General features: G+C 56.2%; 1 protein-coding gene across 1 annotated transcript; it reads left to right on the top strand.

The window, feature by feature from the left end:
• Positions 1-56: 56 nt before the first annotated feature.
• LOC146221064 (PH domain leucine-rich repeat protein phosphatase 1-like) lies at positions 57-18,221 on the top strand. The gene is made up of 17 exons (XM_084692720.1): positions 57-2,261; positions 7,230-7,426; positions 7,542-7,667; positions 8,383-8,531; positions 9,718-9,864; positions 10,665-10,892; positions 11,237-11,439; positions 11,776-11,836; positions 11,936-12,031; positions 12,477-12,632; positions 12,777-12,977; positions 13,289-13,451; positions 14,351-14,481; positions 14,658-14,774; positions 14,882-15,076; positions 15,431-15,698; positions 16,110-18,221. Exons 1-17 carry the CDS (start codon positions 614-616, stop codon positions 17,361-17,363), a joined length of 5,340 nt encoding a protein of 1,779 aa, XP_084548846.1. The 5' UTR covers positions 57-613; the 3' UTR covers positions 17,364-18,221.
• The last annotated feature ends 111 nt before the right edge of the window (positions 18,222-18,332 follow it).

Genomic DNA, 18,332 nt, shown 5'->3' with positions numbered 1-18,332 from the left:
TATATTTCTTCCACTAGGTGGCCCTAGGCGACCATTGTCTATGTGAGCAGAGTCCATGGAGCCAAAACACAGACTTTTCTAGCAGGAAGTAACTAAACCTAACAAGATACACAAAGCTTCTTTTTTTTGGACTAGTTAATATCCCCGATCCTAGGATATATTCATACGCATTTGTCTCTGCGCGTAATAGGGAATGTGTACTTTGCCTCATCTAAATATGCAATGAGATCGCCAACTCCACCTTTCTATTTGACTTGGTGATGATCACCAGGCAGTCGCATTTCAATGGCAGTCAGTTGCGGCTACAGTAGCTTCCATAATGGCGCGCTGGTATCGATAGCATCCGCACAACTGACCGGCAAAAAGTCCCAATAACAAATTGCCACGTTGGGCTGGCTAGCTTACCACGGTTAGCTGGCAACAATAATTGGAAGAATGTAACACTGAGGATTCGGCGTTAACTTTGTATCTGTACTTTGTATCTGTGGACTTATTAAGTGTGCGTGAACGTAGCTAGCCAGCTACTAGCCTGCGAAGCTATACCGGGTTTCACCTGCCTCCGGGCTACAGTAGCTAGCTCTCCGGTAGTGGTGGGACGGAAAGTGCGCGGTCGATGGCAGTTGCTGGAAACAGGATGGAGGAGATGGATGCTCTTTCAATAACATCTCTAGGAGTATCTGACTCCGATCTTTGCGGTGAATGCGTTAAGCCGAGTGGAACACCACCGTTTCAATTCGCCGCTGCTAAAACAAGAACTACGACGGCGGGGGAAGATAATGGCGTGGGCGGAGAGTCGAAACTCTTGGGGAAAGGATTCGCCGCCACCTCCCTACTTCACATTGCGATAAGAAACGGGATATACCTTAACCAAGTCGCCAACGCCACTGGAAGTTCCGCTCATATCAATATGATCACAGGGAAATCACCCAATATTTACAACCTCGTTTCTGTCAGTACCAACAGCAGCGTGAACTCTTTATTGGCAAGAAGACGACGCCACAAGAGGAATCTTTCGGTTGGATCATCAAAAGTTTCCTCGGCTGGAGTGGCGAATCCCACTCATTCGGCCTCACCTCTAAACACTCTCAGTTTGGACAGAAAGACTTTACTACGGCAGAAGCACCAACTTTATTCTTCCGACAAGGCATGGATGCGAGCGGACCACCAACGGGGGTGTATTCACGTCCACGACAGTCTCAACCCCTCCCATCCGAGGCCGGTGCTTTGCACGCTGGACACCACTGCCGAGGAGATGGCCTGTCGGCTAGGGCAGATAGCAGGGGTTAAAAGCGGAACAGTCTTGCGTATGACTCATAAAGCAAGTGCTTGTGTTGATTTGAATGGAAACCGTGACGAAATGTTTGTTGATAATCAACAATGTGTTCCTGAAGGTAACAGTGTCAAGTCATTACTCTCTGTGTCAGACCCCTACCCGTTGGAAGACAACCAACCAGTTTGTTCTGATGACATAATACCTACCAACAACAACCATAACCAGTATTATCAGGACTCAAATAGGACTTCTGATAGTTTATTTTACGATGATAAGATACCAAGCAACTCGTCTTCTGAAGCCTGTCTGAATGATAATGAGGTAACTGACTTGGGGCTGAGTGGAGGGGACAGTTATGGATTATATTCCGGCTCGGACATGGAGAGCAGCACCTATGACGATTTGAGTCCCGGAGGCCCAAAGTCCGGCGAGCAACCGGACTCCCTGAGCGACAGTTTGCCCTTGACGGCGGACGCGTTGGCGCCGAGCCCCAACTTTGACAGTGCCACTCGAGAACCGGACCCGTTTGAGAGCTCCTCGGACGAAGTGGAACTCGACGGCGCCGCCACCCGAACCCCTGCTTTCTCACAGCGACTGGACATAGCGCTCGCAGCGTCGCCCGGTGGGACCGGAATGGAGGAAACCCCAGAGGACGACGGGACCGGCAGCGCCGGGGACGCCCCCTGCCCGACCGCGGCCCCCGGCGACCGCGGCGCCTCGACCCTGTCCGCTAAGCCCTTATTAGGCATGGTGCCTGCTCACGGGGACCCAGGGGAGCTAGGAGGGTGGCCCGACCCCCTGACGGAGGCTCCCTCCCCGGGCCTCTACGTCCAGCTACACGGCGGGGCGGTGCGGAGGCTGGAAGACGACGAGAGGCCCCTGCAGATCCAGAACGACTACCTCTCCAACCTGGGCTTTGAGGACCCATGGAGGGTGCTGGAAGAGGGGATGAACCCGGAGTTAGGCTGTCTGATTCGCTTCTATGCAGGTGAGTAACACTGCATGCGCTAGCGGTGTTTGTGTATTTTTTTTTCTCTCCATTGGGAACAGGTGGTAGGCTAACCCAGGCTAATGGAATGCTGTCAGGGAGCTGGGTGCTTTTCGAGACGGATCACATGACGGATGTCTCTTCTTGACCCGCCCCCATGTAGGCCCAAGGGGCGGGGGAAGAACAAAAACGGGTTACTGATGCGGTGAAAGTTTAGCCACAGGGGCTCCCGTTTAGCCACGGCTAGCCAGGCTTTGCGCGTCGGACCGGATTCTTTCCCAAATCCCCGAGCGCGTTCCCCCACGTAGCCGCACCCCGCCTCCGAAAGCTGGCGGGGTGGGGGGGCTCCGTTCGGTTCACCTCCACCTTCTGTCTGCCCCAGCGCTGCTCCACTCAACCTTCCGCCCCCCAATCCACTCCACCCCTGAGTGCACCGTGATTGCCTCCCCCCCCCCCCCCCCATTGTGCGCGCGCGCGGTCAGTCCAACTGCGGGAACAAAAAAGAATATTCAATTGTCAGCTGCCGAGACAAAGACCGGTGTTGTGCCTTCACCACCACCCTCCCCCCCACACACACACACCCACACCCACACACTGAGTGTGAATAGGGAGACCCATCGAGAGGCTACAGGTGTGTGCACTCTCTCGCCACCAGTCAGCTATTGTGAATGCAGTGTGTTGAGGGGTGGTGGTGGTGTTGTTGTTGTTTTGAGGGGGACGGCGGGTTGTCGTGTTTTCCCATGAGGAGATGACGTATGATGTCAACAAAGCCCAAGAGGCCGGAGCCGGCCTCGATCCGTTGTGGGATTAACGCGACGGGAGATTTGGTTTTGACCTTGTTTCCAGAGCGTCAACACAGATGCGGGCGATGGAGAAACGAGTGGATGTCACGTCGTCAAGCACAGCGCAGGGGATGGCCCGCGTTCATTTATGACTTCAATCCCAGGGACTCCTGCCACGTCTGTGGCTTGTGAGAGTGTGTGCACGTGTTTGTGCACACACTCTCACAAGAGTCAGCCATAAAGGAATGCCCATCCTTATTTTTGCGCTCTTAAGAATTGGAAGCGACAAAGCCCGTTCCCAGACCTCCCTCAATCTTTCCCAACCCTCCCTCCCTCAATCCCTCCCTCCCTCTCTCCCAGCTCCCCCACCCTCCCTTCATCCTTCGCTCCCACACATGAGCATGACAGGGTTACAAAGCCTGGTGTAGAGTTGTGCCGCTGTGAGCCGGGGGGGCCCCTGTTCCGGCCAGCACGCCCCATCAACCAGGGAGAAAGCCCAGGGAAAGACAAGCCTGCGGGGTGGGGTAGCAGGGGGGATGGAATCCATGGCATGAGAGAGCCTAGCAGAGCGGGGGCACGGGCACCAGAGACCACGTGTGTCGCATCAGAGGGACGGCCGAGCAAGACGGAGAAGTGATCATGTGATTAGAGGACGAGGACAGGCAGTGAGGAACACAAAGGACCAGAGGCCTCTAATCGAGCCTGCATCCCATTTCACAGGCTCAGCCTCGCTCACAGCAGCCTCCCGCCCCGGACTTCCTATTCCCACGTGGAAAGGCTCCGCTAGCCGGCTTTCATCGGCATATTCCCTATGCCCGTGTTGGTTTGTGTGCGTGTGTATATGTATGTGGGACGTTACTGAGCATTTCTTGTAATGACCAGCTGCTGATAGTTGCCAGTCAGAGGAATTTGAGTCAGCAGATTGCCCCCCCCCCCCCTCCGCAAAAGTGCAGTTTGGCACCTCTATGGGGATGGCGCAGACACACACTCATGCGCGCGCACACACACACTTTCAGACTGCTGACTTGGAGAGAAAAGTGACCTCTGTAGAACTCAGATTTCACCTCCTCAGGCTTTCTGGTCCACCCGAGACAACGGCAGACACAGCCTCCCCTTCGGCCAGGAACTGCAATACCCAGAGGTCATTGCTGCACCCTCAAGGTGAACGGGCCCCGGTAGGGCCTACTCATCATGCTTATCCGTCAGTGACCAAAAAGCATAACATGCTCTCCTCCCAGAAAGGGCAGTTTGTGGAGTAGGATGAGGAGTTGTTGAAGGTCAGCGAAGGCCAGGTAGGAGATCCAGTCATCGAGTTCCTGACCTCCACCAACATGAACCCTGGGTGAATATGTGGGAATGAAAATCCCAAAAGAGGCCTGGAATAGGTCAAACGGAGGAATTGAAGTTTGAAAAGGCCAGAGGGGGGGTGGTGGGGGTGGGGGTCAGGGGTACGCTCTCAGACATGGTGGAGCGAGACTTGGGCGAGGACACTGGAATGCGTTCCCCATCCCAGACAGGAAACGTTCACATAGAACTTCGGCTGGGACAGGATATTCCCCCCCCCCCCACACACACACACACACGCCAAGGAATAGGTGGAAGGGAAGGACAAGGAATGTATGTATGTACATACTGCCCATGCCTAGGCCTCCACCCTATGAGAGGATATGGAGTTTTCACAGGATGCATACCACGCTGTCTAAACATAGGCTACAATTGAGCATAATGCTACCAATACAATAGCTACGACACGGATCGACCATTGGTCTCGATGGCTCAATCCTTGTCCCCTGAACCCTGTAGGCTAGGCCGATGAGGATCGTGACGAGGATTACACAACACTATCAAGAAGATACAAGCTTGACCGGTCTTAGCTGTGTCAACACAGCTCAAACTAAAGGGGAAGAGTCCTGGAAAGTGTCCAGATTTCAGTTGTGTTGCAATAGCGGTAGCATTTTTTTTTTTTACTAAAACATTTTCTTTTGAGTAAATTGTACTGTAACTCAAATAAACGTGTTATAGTGTCTGCTACAACGACCAACTTTAATCCAACAAACTGAATTCATGTCAAATGTCCCCAAATTCCCACGGAAATATATATAGTTTGATTGAGTAAGTGACAGCTTGTACCGTGTGACGATGGAGCAATCCCAGTGTACTACACTCATAGGGGACCAGGACACGCTAATAAGGACCCGCCAATCTAAGGGGTATTGTTTGCGATGACCTCATGCTCCCAGGAACAGGGGGGGGGGGGGGGGTGTCAGATGGCTTGTGTGTTTGTGAGTTGCCGGGTTGCTGGTTGGTTGGCAGGGAGGCGGTGGCAACGTTTTTGTTTGAATTTGCGGGGAGCTCCAATGCGCTCAGCTTACTAATTGGTTCAGGCCCCCCTCGTCTAAAAGCCCGTTGGAATTTGGTGGCTAGCTGGCCCCCGCTAGCCGAATGAGTGTCCGGCTCTTCCTGTGTGGAGACTGGGAAGGCGCAGCGATGCCGGTGCCACAACTGTTACGTAACAAGAAGCTAATCTGATTTGAAACGTCTCACTAGCCCGAGTCTAAAGCTGCAGTCTTCCCCCTGGTCTGTCTGCGAACGAGAAGGAAGAGAGAGTGACCGAGAGGGTGCAGAGAGCATCACATCGACACCCGGGAGAAAATTGTCACCACTTCCCCTAACACCAATCCCTTTCGTTCATCCCCCCCGAAAAAAACGCTCACAAGAACTTTGCTCTTGGCTCAGATTTCTCGAAACGCAACCCAAGACGGTTATCTCTGCTGGAATGGATCGTTACTCAAGACCATCCCCACATTCCACAGATTCTACCACAGACAACACGTGTTGTCTCCACCCGCACGGAGCCCCGACACACACTCTCTCTCTCTCTCTCTCTCTCTCTCTCTCTCTCTCTCTCTCTCTCTCTCTCTCTCTCTCTCTCTCTCTCTCTCTCTCTCTCTCTCTCTCTCTCTCTCTCTCTCTCTCTCTCTCTCTCTCTCTCTCTCTCTCTCTCTCTCTCTCTCTCTCTCTCTCTCTCTCTCTCTCTCTCTCTCTCTCTCTCTCTCTCTCTCTCTCTCTCTCTCTCTCTCTCTCTCTCTCTCTCTCTCTCTCTCTCTCTCTCTCTCTCTCTCTCTCTCTCTCTCTCTCTCTCTCTCTCTCTCTCTCTCTCTCTCTCTCTCTCTCTCTCTCTCTCTCTCTCTCTCTCTCTCTCTCCTGTCATCTTTCGTCCAGCCTCCATTATTGATTGGGGACCCAAAGGTCCTTCTCTCTGCTCACCTTTCACTCTTAAAGGGATGGCCGTTTCCAAACAGACCCCAGTTGGTTACCTGACTGGGCACTGTTGTTGCATTTTCAGTTCGACAGATCACCACGGTCGGTGTCATTCTGCCTGTCCTCCTCCAGCCGTGGTCTTTCTCTTGCTCGACGAGGTTGTTGGCTTGTTGGTAAATGTCTGTGGAGCCCAGGGTGCTTCGGGTGCCCCTGAGGGGTTAATGTGGACAAATCACGCTGGAGCGAAGGATCACGCTGGAGCTATCTGTCTGTCTCTCTCTCTCTGTCTCTCTCTGTCTGTCTCTCTCTCTCTCTGTCTCTCCTTCTCTCTCTGTGTGTCTCTGTCTCTCTCTCTCAAGCCCCCAGGCTCATGTAATTCGCTTACGTAACGGTAGTTCCCTTACTCTCACTCTCTGAAAAGGGTCACTTGTGTGAAGGCTTTCCCTTTTTTATTTTTTTCATTCTTCAAAAGGAAAGGCCACTCCTATCCTAAGTACCAACAAGAACACTGACTTTTTTTTAAGCTGTCTGTTGTGTTATACTAATACAGAACGCTCATGGCTGTGCCTTCCTTAGTTTCGTAGTTCTCAGGTGTACTGTCCAACTTGTGTTGTTATATATATGATTTTGTCTGGGTGATTTTGTAGTACTACAAAGTTTGCCAACTATGTTATGTGCATGTTAGAATATACATTACAGAATTATAAATGCTACATCGCATAGCAAAGGAACACTTGATAATGAAACAAAGTTAGTTCGACCTCGAATGCCTGTACCTCACCCTTCCTCTGGGTCGAGGAATCTGTCACTAACCTTGGTCTCATGCTCAGGGTCAGGATGTAACCTAAACCTCGACATGTCACTAAAGCCTACCTCTCTCTCTCTCCCCCTCTCTCTCTCTCTCCCCCCTCTCTCTCTCTCCCAGGTAAGCCCCGCAGCGCGGGCAGCTCGGAGCGCGTGCAGCTGTCGGGCGTGTTCAACGTGCGCAAGGGCAAGCTGGCCCTCCCGGTGAGCCGCTGGTCGCGGCGCCAGGTCACCCTCAGCGGCACCTGCCTGTTCGTGTCCTCCGTCAAGCACGCCCACACGGGCAAGATGCACATCCTGCCCCTCGTCGGGGGAAAGGTAGGCCCGACCAGGGAGCACCCGGGCTGGGGAGGGGGTGGAGGAAGGGTGGGCGTGGTGGTGGTAGGCCCACCTGCGGTTAAGATGCCTCTGGTGTGTGCCTTGTCGGTTCCAGGTGGAGGAGGTAAGGAGACACAGCCACTGCCTGGCCTTCAGCTCGGCCGGAGCCCAGAGTCAGACGTACTACGTCAGCTACAGCTCCTACACCGAGCACCTGCGCTGGCACCGACACGCGGCCAAGGTGGGTGGGTGTGTGTGTTAGAGCCCGACCGATATATCGGCATATTTTGATGTTCCTCTGTTTCTTTTAAAACTGTGAGGAATTATTTTGGTGAGGAAATAATAACAGGAGTCAGATGGCTGAGATGGTTACGGAATCAGGCTGTTAATCAGAAGGTTGCCAGTTCGATTCCCGGCCATGTAAAATGAAGTTGTGTCCTTGGGCAAGGCACTTCATCCTACTTGCCTCGGGGAATGTCCCTGTACTTACTGTAAGACTCTGGTTAAGAATGTCTGTTAAAAATGACTAAATGTAAACTATAAATAACTAATGTTAGGGAAATCAGTTTGTTTTGTTACGCGTTTCTGGATTTTTTACATATTTTTTTTATCGGCCAATATATCGGAATATCGGATTTTTACATCACGAAATATTTGTATTGGTATCGGTCTTAAAAATCCTTTATCGGTCGGGCTCGTGTGTGTGTGTGTGTGTGTGGAGCTTGGGGTTAGGCTGGAACATGTCCTTGTCAGTTTCAGCAAAGTTCCCACGGGGAATTGATGTGCAATTCTCACGGCACGTTTCGAAAGGGAGATATGTAATCGAGTTGGAATGAAACATTGGCGCCGTTTTTGCGTCAAGCAAGCGCGCATCGGTGTTTGCCTGTGTGTGTGAGCATGTGTGTGTGTGGTCAGCGTCTAACCCCCCCCCCCTTTCCCCCCCCCCCCCCCTTCAGATGGCGTCCCAGCGGGTGAGCTCCGTGGACTTGTCCTGCTGCAGCCTGGAGGAGCTGCCCCCCAAGCTGTTCTACAGCCACGACCTGACCCACCTCAACCTCAAGCACAACTTCCTGTCGCCGCACAGGGGCCTCGCGCACCTCACCAGGTTCGGGCCCTCCCTCCGTCCGCCTCTCTGTCCAGCCCGCCCGTCTTGTCTTTTTGCTCTCTTCCTCTCTCTCCCTCTCGTTGTCTCTCTCTTTCTCTGTCTTGCTCCGTCTCCCTTTCTCCCTCTCTCTCTCTCTCTCTAAGATAATGCAAATGGTTGCTGTGTGTGTCGAGGGCGGGAGGGAGGGTCATGTCCATCGACAGCCTCTCTCTGTTGAGAAACAACCATATGGTCTGTGATGGAGCATTGGATTCAGGGGGCGAGAAGGGAAGAAAAGATCAACAAAGGGGAAAAAAGCTAAGAGAAAGAAGCCGAGGAAAGGGCGAGACCGCCTCCGGGAACAGCTCCCGAGGAGAAGGATGACAGCTCGACATCATCCAGCCCTGACCCCTGACCCCCTGGCTTGGCAGACCAGTCACGTTTCAGACTGGGACTAGCTTCTATCAGCAGAACAACAAACTCCAGCTCGCTCCCGACTGGGGCGGGGCTAGCTCTCCCAGGGAGCTACGATGCTGCAGAGACCGAAATAAGCCAATCATTACTCTCCCCCCCCCCCCCCCCCCCCCCCCCCCCCCCCCTCTGGTGTGTCTTTACACCGGAATGTTCTCCCCGCAGACCTCACCATGCTATCTCATGATTCACGTCATTCCCCTGGCTCGTCATAATCTGTCGGGGCACCCCCCCCCCCCCCCGTTATCTCTTTTTTTCTTCCCCTCCCTCCCCCACCGCTCCCTCTCACTTTTCCTCCCAACCCCTCCCCCACCCCCCCCTCTCTGTCTCTTTCTCCCTCTCTCTCTGGCTCTCGTTTCGTTGGATCTCGTGCCTGCGATGGGAACAGCTCTGTGCTTCCATTGTTCCACCATAAACACCAGCTTCCCGGGGGGGGGGGGGGGTTGGAGGACTGGAGAGGGTGGGGTCGGGGGGCTTAGGAATGTTTGGCTTTCCCTCGGAAAAGACGCGTGTCCGGGCACGGCCTATCACGCTGTCCCCTCAGTGACCCGGCTCAGTCAGCCCTGGGAAGACCAGGAATCCCCCACTCACACACAAAGAACACACGCACACGTGTTGCAAAATATAGCAACAGGACAAAAGGCGTGGCATCCACGCAACAATCTCCCGAACGCTGGTGCGGTTGTTCACAGGTTCCCCTAACTCGACCTCTGTGTGTTTTGCATTTATCCGGCAGGTTCTGCAAGCTACGCAGTCTCAACCTCTCCAACAACCGTCTGCGGGAGTTCCCCGCGGCGCTGTGCGACATCGCCTCGCTGACGGAGCTCAACCTGTCCGGCAACCGTCTGTCCTGCCTCCCCTCGGCCCTGGGAGCCATGCACAAGTGAGGAGGGGTCACGGGGAGGGGGGGGGGGGGGGGTGGTCAGAGGTGGAAAATGCGAAGCGCTCCTGTCCTGAGAGGAACAGAACTGACCGCAGCCCGCGGTAGACGGTTGGGAAAGGAGAAATGCGCGTGTGAATGAGACGGTGTCAATCTGCCCCCAGTCTGTTTATTTTCACATATTCAAGCTGTCAGCGCTCGGGGGAATCGACTTTCACCGGCGTGCTCGTGCGAGGGGCCAAGCACGCCGCCCCCTCCTGGCCGCAGCTGGTATAGCAGCCGTCGCACTCCGGCCGGGGAGACGGGCGTTGATTGATTAATCAAAGACGGGGGGGAGGGAATGTGAGATTCGACCTCGCTGTCATTTACTCTCCTCGCCTGACCGATATCTCAGACCGCCGACATCCGTTTCACTCGACCGGGGCACAGTGTGTATTTAGACACTGAAGAATATACGTCACAGGTCACCCATAACATGGGGATAACGCACGTACACGTGGGGGCCATATGTATTTATGGATTTGGTGTTGTTGTGTAGCCACGTCGTTTACCGAACGGGCTTAATCTGATGTAAACCCACCGACGGGGGAAACAAAGCTGATCTCAGACATGTCGTAATAGGATTTAGGAGATTATGCCCTTTAAAAAAAACATATTCATATTTTAGAATTTGATCGTGGTTTTTCACAAGGCCCAGTTCCGTGTTTTAAACGGGACGAGGCGTACAAAGAGAGCGCAATAATAACCCTGTGTGTGTGTGTGTGTGTGTGTGTGTGTGTGTCTCGCGTGCGTTTCCCCTCCAGCCTCCAGACCCTCCTCCTGGACGGGAACGCCCTGACCTCGCTGCCTGCGGCGCTGGGCTCCCTGGAGGCCCTCACCTACCTGGGCCTGTCCTTCAACCGGCTGGCCTGCGTGCCCCCGGCCCTGGAGAACCTCCGGGGGGTGGAGAGACTCTGCCTGGCCGGGAACCGGCTCTCCGTCCTGGACCTGAGCGGCCTGCAGTGGCTGCCCGCCCGACATATTGACCTCAGGTAGGCTGGACGAGATTGTGCGTGACTATGGTGGCCAAAGTGCGCCATTTTGGCGCACTTTGAGGGGCAGGATTGAGAGCCTGTGAAAGACTTTGCTCTGAACAACGTTGTGCTGTCGTACAAAATTGCATCCAACACATGGGTCGTATATGTACTGAACGGTGATGACCGACGACTCCCCACGCCGAACCCCGGAAATCCTCTTTGGTGGAGAAGCAGAACACCGACATTTCATTCAGACACGAACCGCTCTCTTGGATATCCTCAACGCATGCATCTGTCGCCTCATCCGTGTGTCGAGGCGCTCATAACACGAGCGTCTGTCTCCTTCGCGTCCCCGGCAGGCTGAACCGCCTCCAGGGCGTGGTGGCGGGCGAGGCCGGCCTCCTGCGTCACGTGGCCCAGCTGGACGTGCGGGACGCCGGCCTCCGGGAGCTGGACGTGCGCTCCCTCCGCGGGCTGGAGCTGCTGCGCTGCGACAGGAACGCGCTGGCGCGCCTCCGCGTGGCCGGCCGCGCGCTCAAGAGTCTGCACGCGGCGCACAACGGTGGGTTCGCGCCCGCACACACACACGCACTGAACATTTTGAAGGGGAGGGGAAAATCCACTGTCATACATGGATTTAAAAAACGGACAATGAAACTGTGGAAGTACCGTTTTGTGCTTATGATGTTGTTGTTGTTGTTGCTGCTCTGTGTCCTGTAAACACGGGCTTAACCGTGCCTGTGCTGCAATGCCGTGACAACCGTTCGCTTCTAGCCCCGGATTATCCGACAGACGTTGCATGCCCCGCCAAACTGAAAGCGCGAGCGGCGCTCGGGCGCCCGCTTGAAATCCACAAACGTCACCGTCGCTTTGAGTAATCGTACGTGTCCCGTTTCAGAGCTGACCGAGCTGGAGGTGGACCCCGTCCCAGAGTGCCTCACTCTCCTGGACGCGTCCAGGTGAGAACCTCCGTCCTCCGTCACAAACCCGCGCCGACCCCCGCGGGTCTGAAACCCACCGACCGCCCGGTTTGACCATGAACCGTCTTGCGTTTGCAGGAACAAGCTGGCGTCCGTCCCCGCCTGGGTGTGCGACAGCGGCAAGCTGGAGGTGCTGGACGTCAGTCACAACGCCATCTCTGAGCTGCCTGTACAGTAAGACACACACACACACACACACAGGCACACACAAACACACACACACACACACAGACACACACACAGACACACACACAGACACACACACAGACATACACACACACACACACACAGAGACAGACACATACACACACAGACACACACAGACACACACACAGACACACACAGACACACACAGACACACACACAGACACACACACAGACACACACAGACACACACACAGACATACACAGACACAAACACACAGACACACACAACGTCCCTGTCATGCTGTGTGAGTGTCGGAGGAGGACCAAAATCAAGGGGAGAGGCAGGATTTCCCAAACCCTCCCCCCCCCCCCCCCCCCCAAGTATGCCCCTCACTCCCTGCCAGTCCCAGTTCCCCCATCATGCTGTCCTGACTGGGTCTCCGTGTCCTCCACCCCCCCCCCCCCCCTCCAGGTTGCTGAGCGGAGGCAGCCTGAGGAAGCTGATGCTGGGCTGGAACCGCCTCCGCCGGCTCCCCGAGCGCGTGGAGCGCTCTCACCTGGAGGTGCTGGACGTCCAGCACAACCAGCTCACGGAGCTGCCCCACAACCTCTTCATCAAAGCCCAGAGGTGAGGACGCGTCCCGCCTGTCGCCCCCCACATACGGCCGGCCTCATCGGCCGGAATGTTTGACGTTTCTGGGAGGAACACGGTCTCACATGTCCCTCGCGTCTTTTGTCCGTTTTTTTTTTTTGGGGGGGGGGGGGGGGTCAGCTTGCGTTACCTCAACGCTTCGGCCAATAAGCTGGAGAGCATCCCCCCGGCCAGCCAATCGGAGGAGAGCTTCAGCAGCCTGCAGGAGCTGTATCTGACCAACAACGGCCTGACGGACAAGAGCGTGCCGCTGCTGACCGGACACGCCCACCTGCGTGTGCTTCACCTGGCGTACAACCAGCTGCTGGTCTTCCCGGCCAGGTAAACCTCTCTCCCTGTGTGTCTGTATTTGTCTCTCCCTCACTCTGTCTCTCTCTGTCTGTCTTGCTCCATCTCCCTTTCTCTCTCTCCGTCTCTCTCTTTCTCTCTGTCTCTCTCTGTCTCTCTTTGTCTGTCTATTTCTCTCTCTCTCTCTCTCTCTCTGTCTCTCTTGCTCCATTTCTCTCTTTCTTTCTCTCTCCCTTTCTCTCTCTCCATCACTCCCCTTCTCTGTCTCTCTCTCGGTCCGTCTCTCGCGCTCGTCGTCGTCCTCACTCACGTCCTCTCTCTCCCCCGTGTCGTTGGCTGTGCAGTAAGATGGCCCGCCTGGAGCTGCTGGAGGAGCTGGACCTGAGCGGGAACCGGCTGCGCTCGGTGCCCACCACCATCCTCAGCTGCGCCCGCATGCACACGCTGTCCGCCCACTCCAACGCCATCAGCACCTTCCCCGAGGCCCTGCAGCTGGCCCACATCAAGGTCTGCCTCAGCCGCGCGCGCCAGTCGTGACGGCCGCTCTTGGCCGGGCGACGTGGGGGGGAGGGGGGTGGGGTGGGGGGGGGGGGGGATGTGAGTGAGGAAGACGACGAGAGAGAGAGAGACGGACAGAGAGAAAGGGAGTGATGGAGAGAGAGAAAGGGAGATGGAGCAAGACAGACAGAGAAAGAGAGAGAGAGAAAGAAAGACAGAAAAAGAGAGAGAGAGAGAGACAGAAATAGACAGACAAGGCGGGGGGGTCAGTTGATGGGATGAAGGAGAAAGGGGGGTCGAGTCCTGTGCGTGGTCAATGGTTAAGCTTGGTGCTCTCTCTCTCTCTCTTTCCATCCCTCTCTCCAGGTCAGAAGATCCCCTCGAATCTCATAACAGATATCCTCTAATCCCTGTCTCTGTTTTTCGATGAGTCACCCCAGTCTAGCTTCAGTCTGCCAGGCGTGGACTTTAAACTGGCTTTCTGTGTTGACCTCTCTCTCTCTCTCTCTCTGCCCCTCTCTCAATTCAATTCAATTCAATTCAGCTTTATTAGCATGACAGTCATTACGACCGTATTGCCAAAGCAAGATGCACAACAACAGACAACCATACATTAACAACACAATTCAAAAACAACATAAGGAACTACAGTTAGTATTGTCCGGAACATGTGGTGACAACGGTGTCAAGAACAGAAAACAACAAATCAAGACAAAAACAACCTAAGTAAATAGCTACATCTCTCTCTCTCTGCCCTTCTCTCTCTCTCTGCCTCTCTCTCTGCCCCTCTCTCTGCCCCTCTCTCTCTCTCTCTCTCTGCCTCTCTCTCTCACTGCCTCTCTGCCCCGCTCTTTATCTCTCTTTGTCTCTCTCTCTCTCTCTCTCTCTGCCCTCTCTTCTCTCTCCAGTGTGTGGACCTGAGCTGTAATGAGCTGACGGAGGTCTCTCTTCCTGAGACCCTGCCCCCCAAGCTGCAGGAGCTTGACCTGACGGGCAACCCTCGCCTCAGCCTGGACCACAAGAGCCTGGAGCTGCTCAAGTACGGACGGCGACGCACACACACACACACACACACACATACACACACACTGTGCAAAACACTACCCTACACACTGACGTTGCATCCTCCCTCCCTCCATGTCGACTCTCTCCATCCGTCCCTCTCTTAACCCCTCCCCCCTGTCCCTCGCCCCCCCCCCCCCCCCCCCCCTGCAGTAATATCCGCTGTTTCCGCGTGGACCCCTCCCCGTCGTCCCTGGTGGCCAGCGAGGGGCCCGGGGCCCCCGCCGTCTGGAGCCACGGCTACACCGAGGCCTCGGGGGTCAAGAACAAGTACGCCCGCCTCGCCCCTCCCTGGCTGACTCTCGCAGCCCCTCGTTCGACCCTGCACGCGTGGTAGCCTCTTGAGCTGACTGTGTGCGTGTCCGTGTGTGTCCCAGGCTGTGCGTGGCGGCCCTGACGCTCGAGGGGTTCGGCGGCGGGCGCGAGGCCGCGTACGGGGTGTTTGACGGCGACCGGAACGGCGAGGTGCCCGGCCTGCTGCAGTGCACCATGGGAGACGTGCTGGCCGAGGAGCTGCACAGGAGCAGGGGGGGGGAGGACTACCTGACCAACACCTTCCTCACCATGCACAGGTACACACACACACACACTCACACACACTCACACACACACACACACACTCACACACACACACACACTCGCTTACACAGCCTACTTGCTCTCACACACTCACTCACTCTCTTACTCTCACACGAAATCACTCGCTCTCACACGCACACACACAGTAATGGGGCGTCAGATGGCTGAGCGGTTAGGGAATCGGGCTATTTATCAGAAGGTTGCTGGTTCAATTCCCGGCTGTGTCCTTGGGCAAGGCACTTCACCCTACTTGCCTCGGGAGAATGTCCCTGTACGTCGCTCTGGATAAGAGCGTCTGCTAAATGACTACATTTAAATGTGATGTTAACGTGCCGTCCTCATCCCAGGAAACTGGGCACGGCGGGTCAGAGGCTGGGCGGTTCAGCGGCCCTCTGCCACATCCGCCACGACCCGGTGACCCCCGCCGGCCCCACCCCCCCCGGCCCCGCCCCCCCCGGCCACGCCGGCTGCTTCACCCTGGCCGCGGCCAACGTGGGCAAGTGCCAGGCGGTGCTGTGCCGCGACGGCAGGGCCCTGCCGCTCTCCAGCACGCACACCGTCCGGCAGGAGGACGAGTACCGGAGGATACGCCAGCACAACGCCATCGTCACAGAGGTGGGGGGGGGAGGGGGCGGCGTCCTGCTGAGCTAAGTGTGTGTGTGTGTGTGCGCGTGTTGGTATAGTTGTGTCATACTTGTGTCCATCCAAGGGTTTTTTGGAAGTACTTAAGAGGTGTGTGCTGTAGGGCTGGGCGATATATATCGAATATTAGCGATAATATCGCAAATATTTGGAACACAATGTAAAAGGTGAAAATATCGTGAATATCTTTTTTTTTTTATATATACAAAGAGCATGGGCACAAACTGAAAATTGCACTCTCTTCTGCTTTCTTTTTGTCCTGTCACATAAGGACCTCTGCATGAATTGTTCCATATGAGGTCCATTTTGTCAAGTTGCAAGTACCATGTTATGGCAACTGCTTAAATTTGCATGCAAAGTTAAAACCCATTCCTCTTTTTTCAGGACAACAAGGTCAACGGTGTGACCGACTCCACCCGGATCATGGGCTACTCCTTCCTGTGCCCTGCCGTGACCCCGCGGCCCCACGTCTCCACGGTAACCCTCACCCCCCAGGACGAGTTCTTCCTGCTGGGCAGTCGGGGCCTGTGGGACGCCCTGTCCCCCGGCGAGGCGGTGGAGGCCGTGCGGAACGTCCCGGACGCCCTGGCGGCCGCCAAGAAGCTGGTGACGCTGGCGCAGAGCTACGGCTGCGCCGACAGCCTGGGCGCCGTGGTGGTGCAGCTGAGCGTCACCCAGGACTGCTGCTCCTACTGCGAACCCCCGCCGCCGCCCCCCAGCCCGGGCCCGGCCCCGCACGGCGGCCCCCAGGGCCCCTCGCACCCCTCCTACCCGCCCTCCGACGGCCTCCTGCCCCCCGCCACCGCCGCCGGCTCCTCCTCGGGGCTGGGCAGCGAGCTGAGCAGCGAGGTGAGCGCCTCGGAGATGAGCAGCGAGGTGGGCTCCACCGCCTCGTCGGACGAGCCGGCGGCCCACGCCGAGCCGCCACACCCCGGCCCGGCGGGGACGCGCGGCGGGGCGGCGCCACCGGGCGGCGGCGGAGGGGCGCCGTTCCAGAGGCAGTTCTCGGGGGCGCTGTCCGACAACGGGCTGGACAGCGAGGACGAGGAGCCCATCGCCGGCGTGTTCTCCAACGGCAGCCGCGTGGAGGTGGAGGCCGACGTGCACTGCCGGCGCGCCCGCGACCAGCCCCCCCCGGACCCGACCCCCGGCGACCCGGCGTCCCCGCCCCGGGCCCCCTCCGCCGCCGCTCCCCCGGGGAGGAGCCCCACCCTCTCTCCGGCCCGCCTCCCTCCCGGACGTCGGCCCCCGGTTAGCCCGGCCCCGCCTCCACCCAGACACGACCGGGGGGGCGGCGCCAGCGAGCCTGACCCGCATCCGCCCGGCGGAGAGGCGTGGCCAGGGGCGGCGGGCTCGGCCGCCAAGACCTCCACCCTGAGCCGGAAGGGGCGGGCCAACGGCTCGGTGGCGTGCCAGGGGCGGAGCCAGGACCGGATCGAGGAGGCGGCCGACGCCCCGGTCAGGAAGCAGGGCGGCTACTTCAACGCCCCCGCCCAGCCCGACCCGGACGACCAGCTCGTCATTCCCCCGGAGCTGGAGGACGAGGTGCGGCAGATCATGAAGCAGCAGCAGCAGGAACAGAAGGAGCACGCGCACCCCCTCCAGCAGCAGACAGACTGCTTCGTCACGCCCCTATGACCCGGCCGGGACGCGACACACGCACACGCCCCCACGTCCAGCCCCGACGTCCACCAACGACCAGGGTGGGACAGGCCGGGGACGGAGGGATCGTAATGCTGGCCCGTCATACGTCTTTGAACTGGCGTGTGTGTGTGTACATCTCCCGACACAAACTCATGCCTTCCGAGTATTCTGAACAAGTGTTAACTGATATGGACTGGCAGGACTGTTTTAATTCCCTTTTATTTGATACTTCTAATGTTACAGCCCGAGAACGACTTGTTATTGATTTTATTTTATTTTATAACACTTGTTCCACGCATTACTGCTTCGCACAAATGTAATTTAAATAGATTTTGACTATATCCTTATATGTGATGAACGAAGCACTTAACGTTTCCTTTTCGTTTGGGATGAGCCGTATGATGGGTGAGCGGACGCGTTCCTGCCCAAGGGCTGACCTCTCCCGGTGACGTAGCGGACACCTTCCCCAGGTCGACGTGGCGTCCGTCGCCCCCCGGGAGCCGTAGGAACGGAGCGACGAGCGTTTTTAGACTAACTCCTAGGAGTTGCACATGCTCATAAGTGACGTAGTCACTGAAAGTGTACTAATCTTCTCTGAGAGAAAAGACCACTGTTTCACAAGGCTGTTTATCCAGAGGTGTTTGTCTGAGGAAGGTGGGGGGGGGGGGGGGTTGCTAGTGAGCACCTGGGAGGAGAGAGACCACTGGAAAGAGATATATTTACTGTCTGTAAACGAGCCACACCAGCTCAACGAATGTTCCGGCACAAGTGATTCACTTCGACTTCTCGACAATTGCAAGTCATACAAATGCTACTTTCGCAATAATAAACCCGTTTTCAAATAACCACAAAGATTGTGCTGGTCTTCTTCACGTGTGTGGTATTTTCAGTTGTGGCACGTTTGCCGTGGCTGAATATGCAGTGTTATTTACACATCGTCTCCAACCAAGTGACATGAGACAT

This window comes from Hypomesus nipponensis, chromosome 26 (genome assembly GCF_054491055.1).
Source record: "Hypomesus nipponensis isolate SF chromosome 26, ASM5449105v1, whole genome shotgun sequence".
NCBI classification, from domain to species: domain Eukaryota; kingdom Metazoa; phylum Chordata; class Actinopteri; order Osmeriformes; family Osmeridae; genus Hypomesus; species Hypomesus nipponensis.
This window is presented reverse-complemented; position numbering and strand designations above follow the sequence as displayed.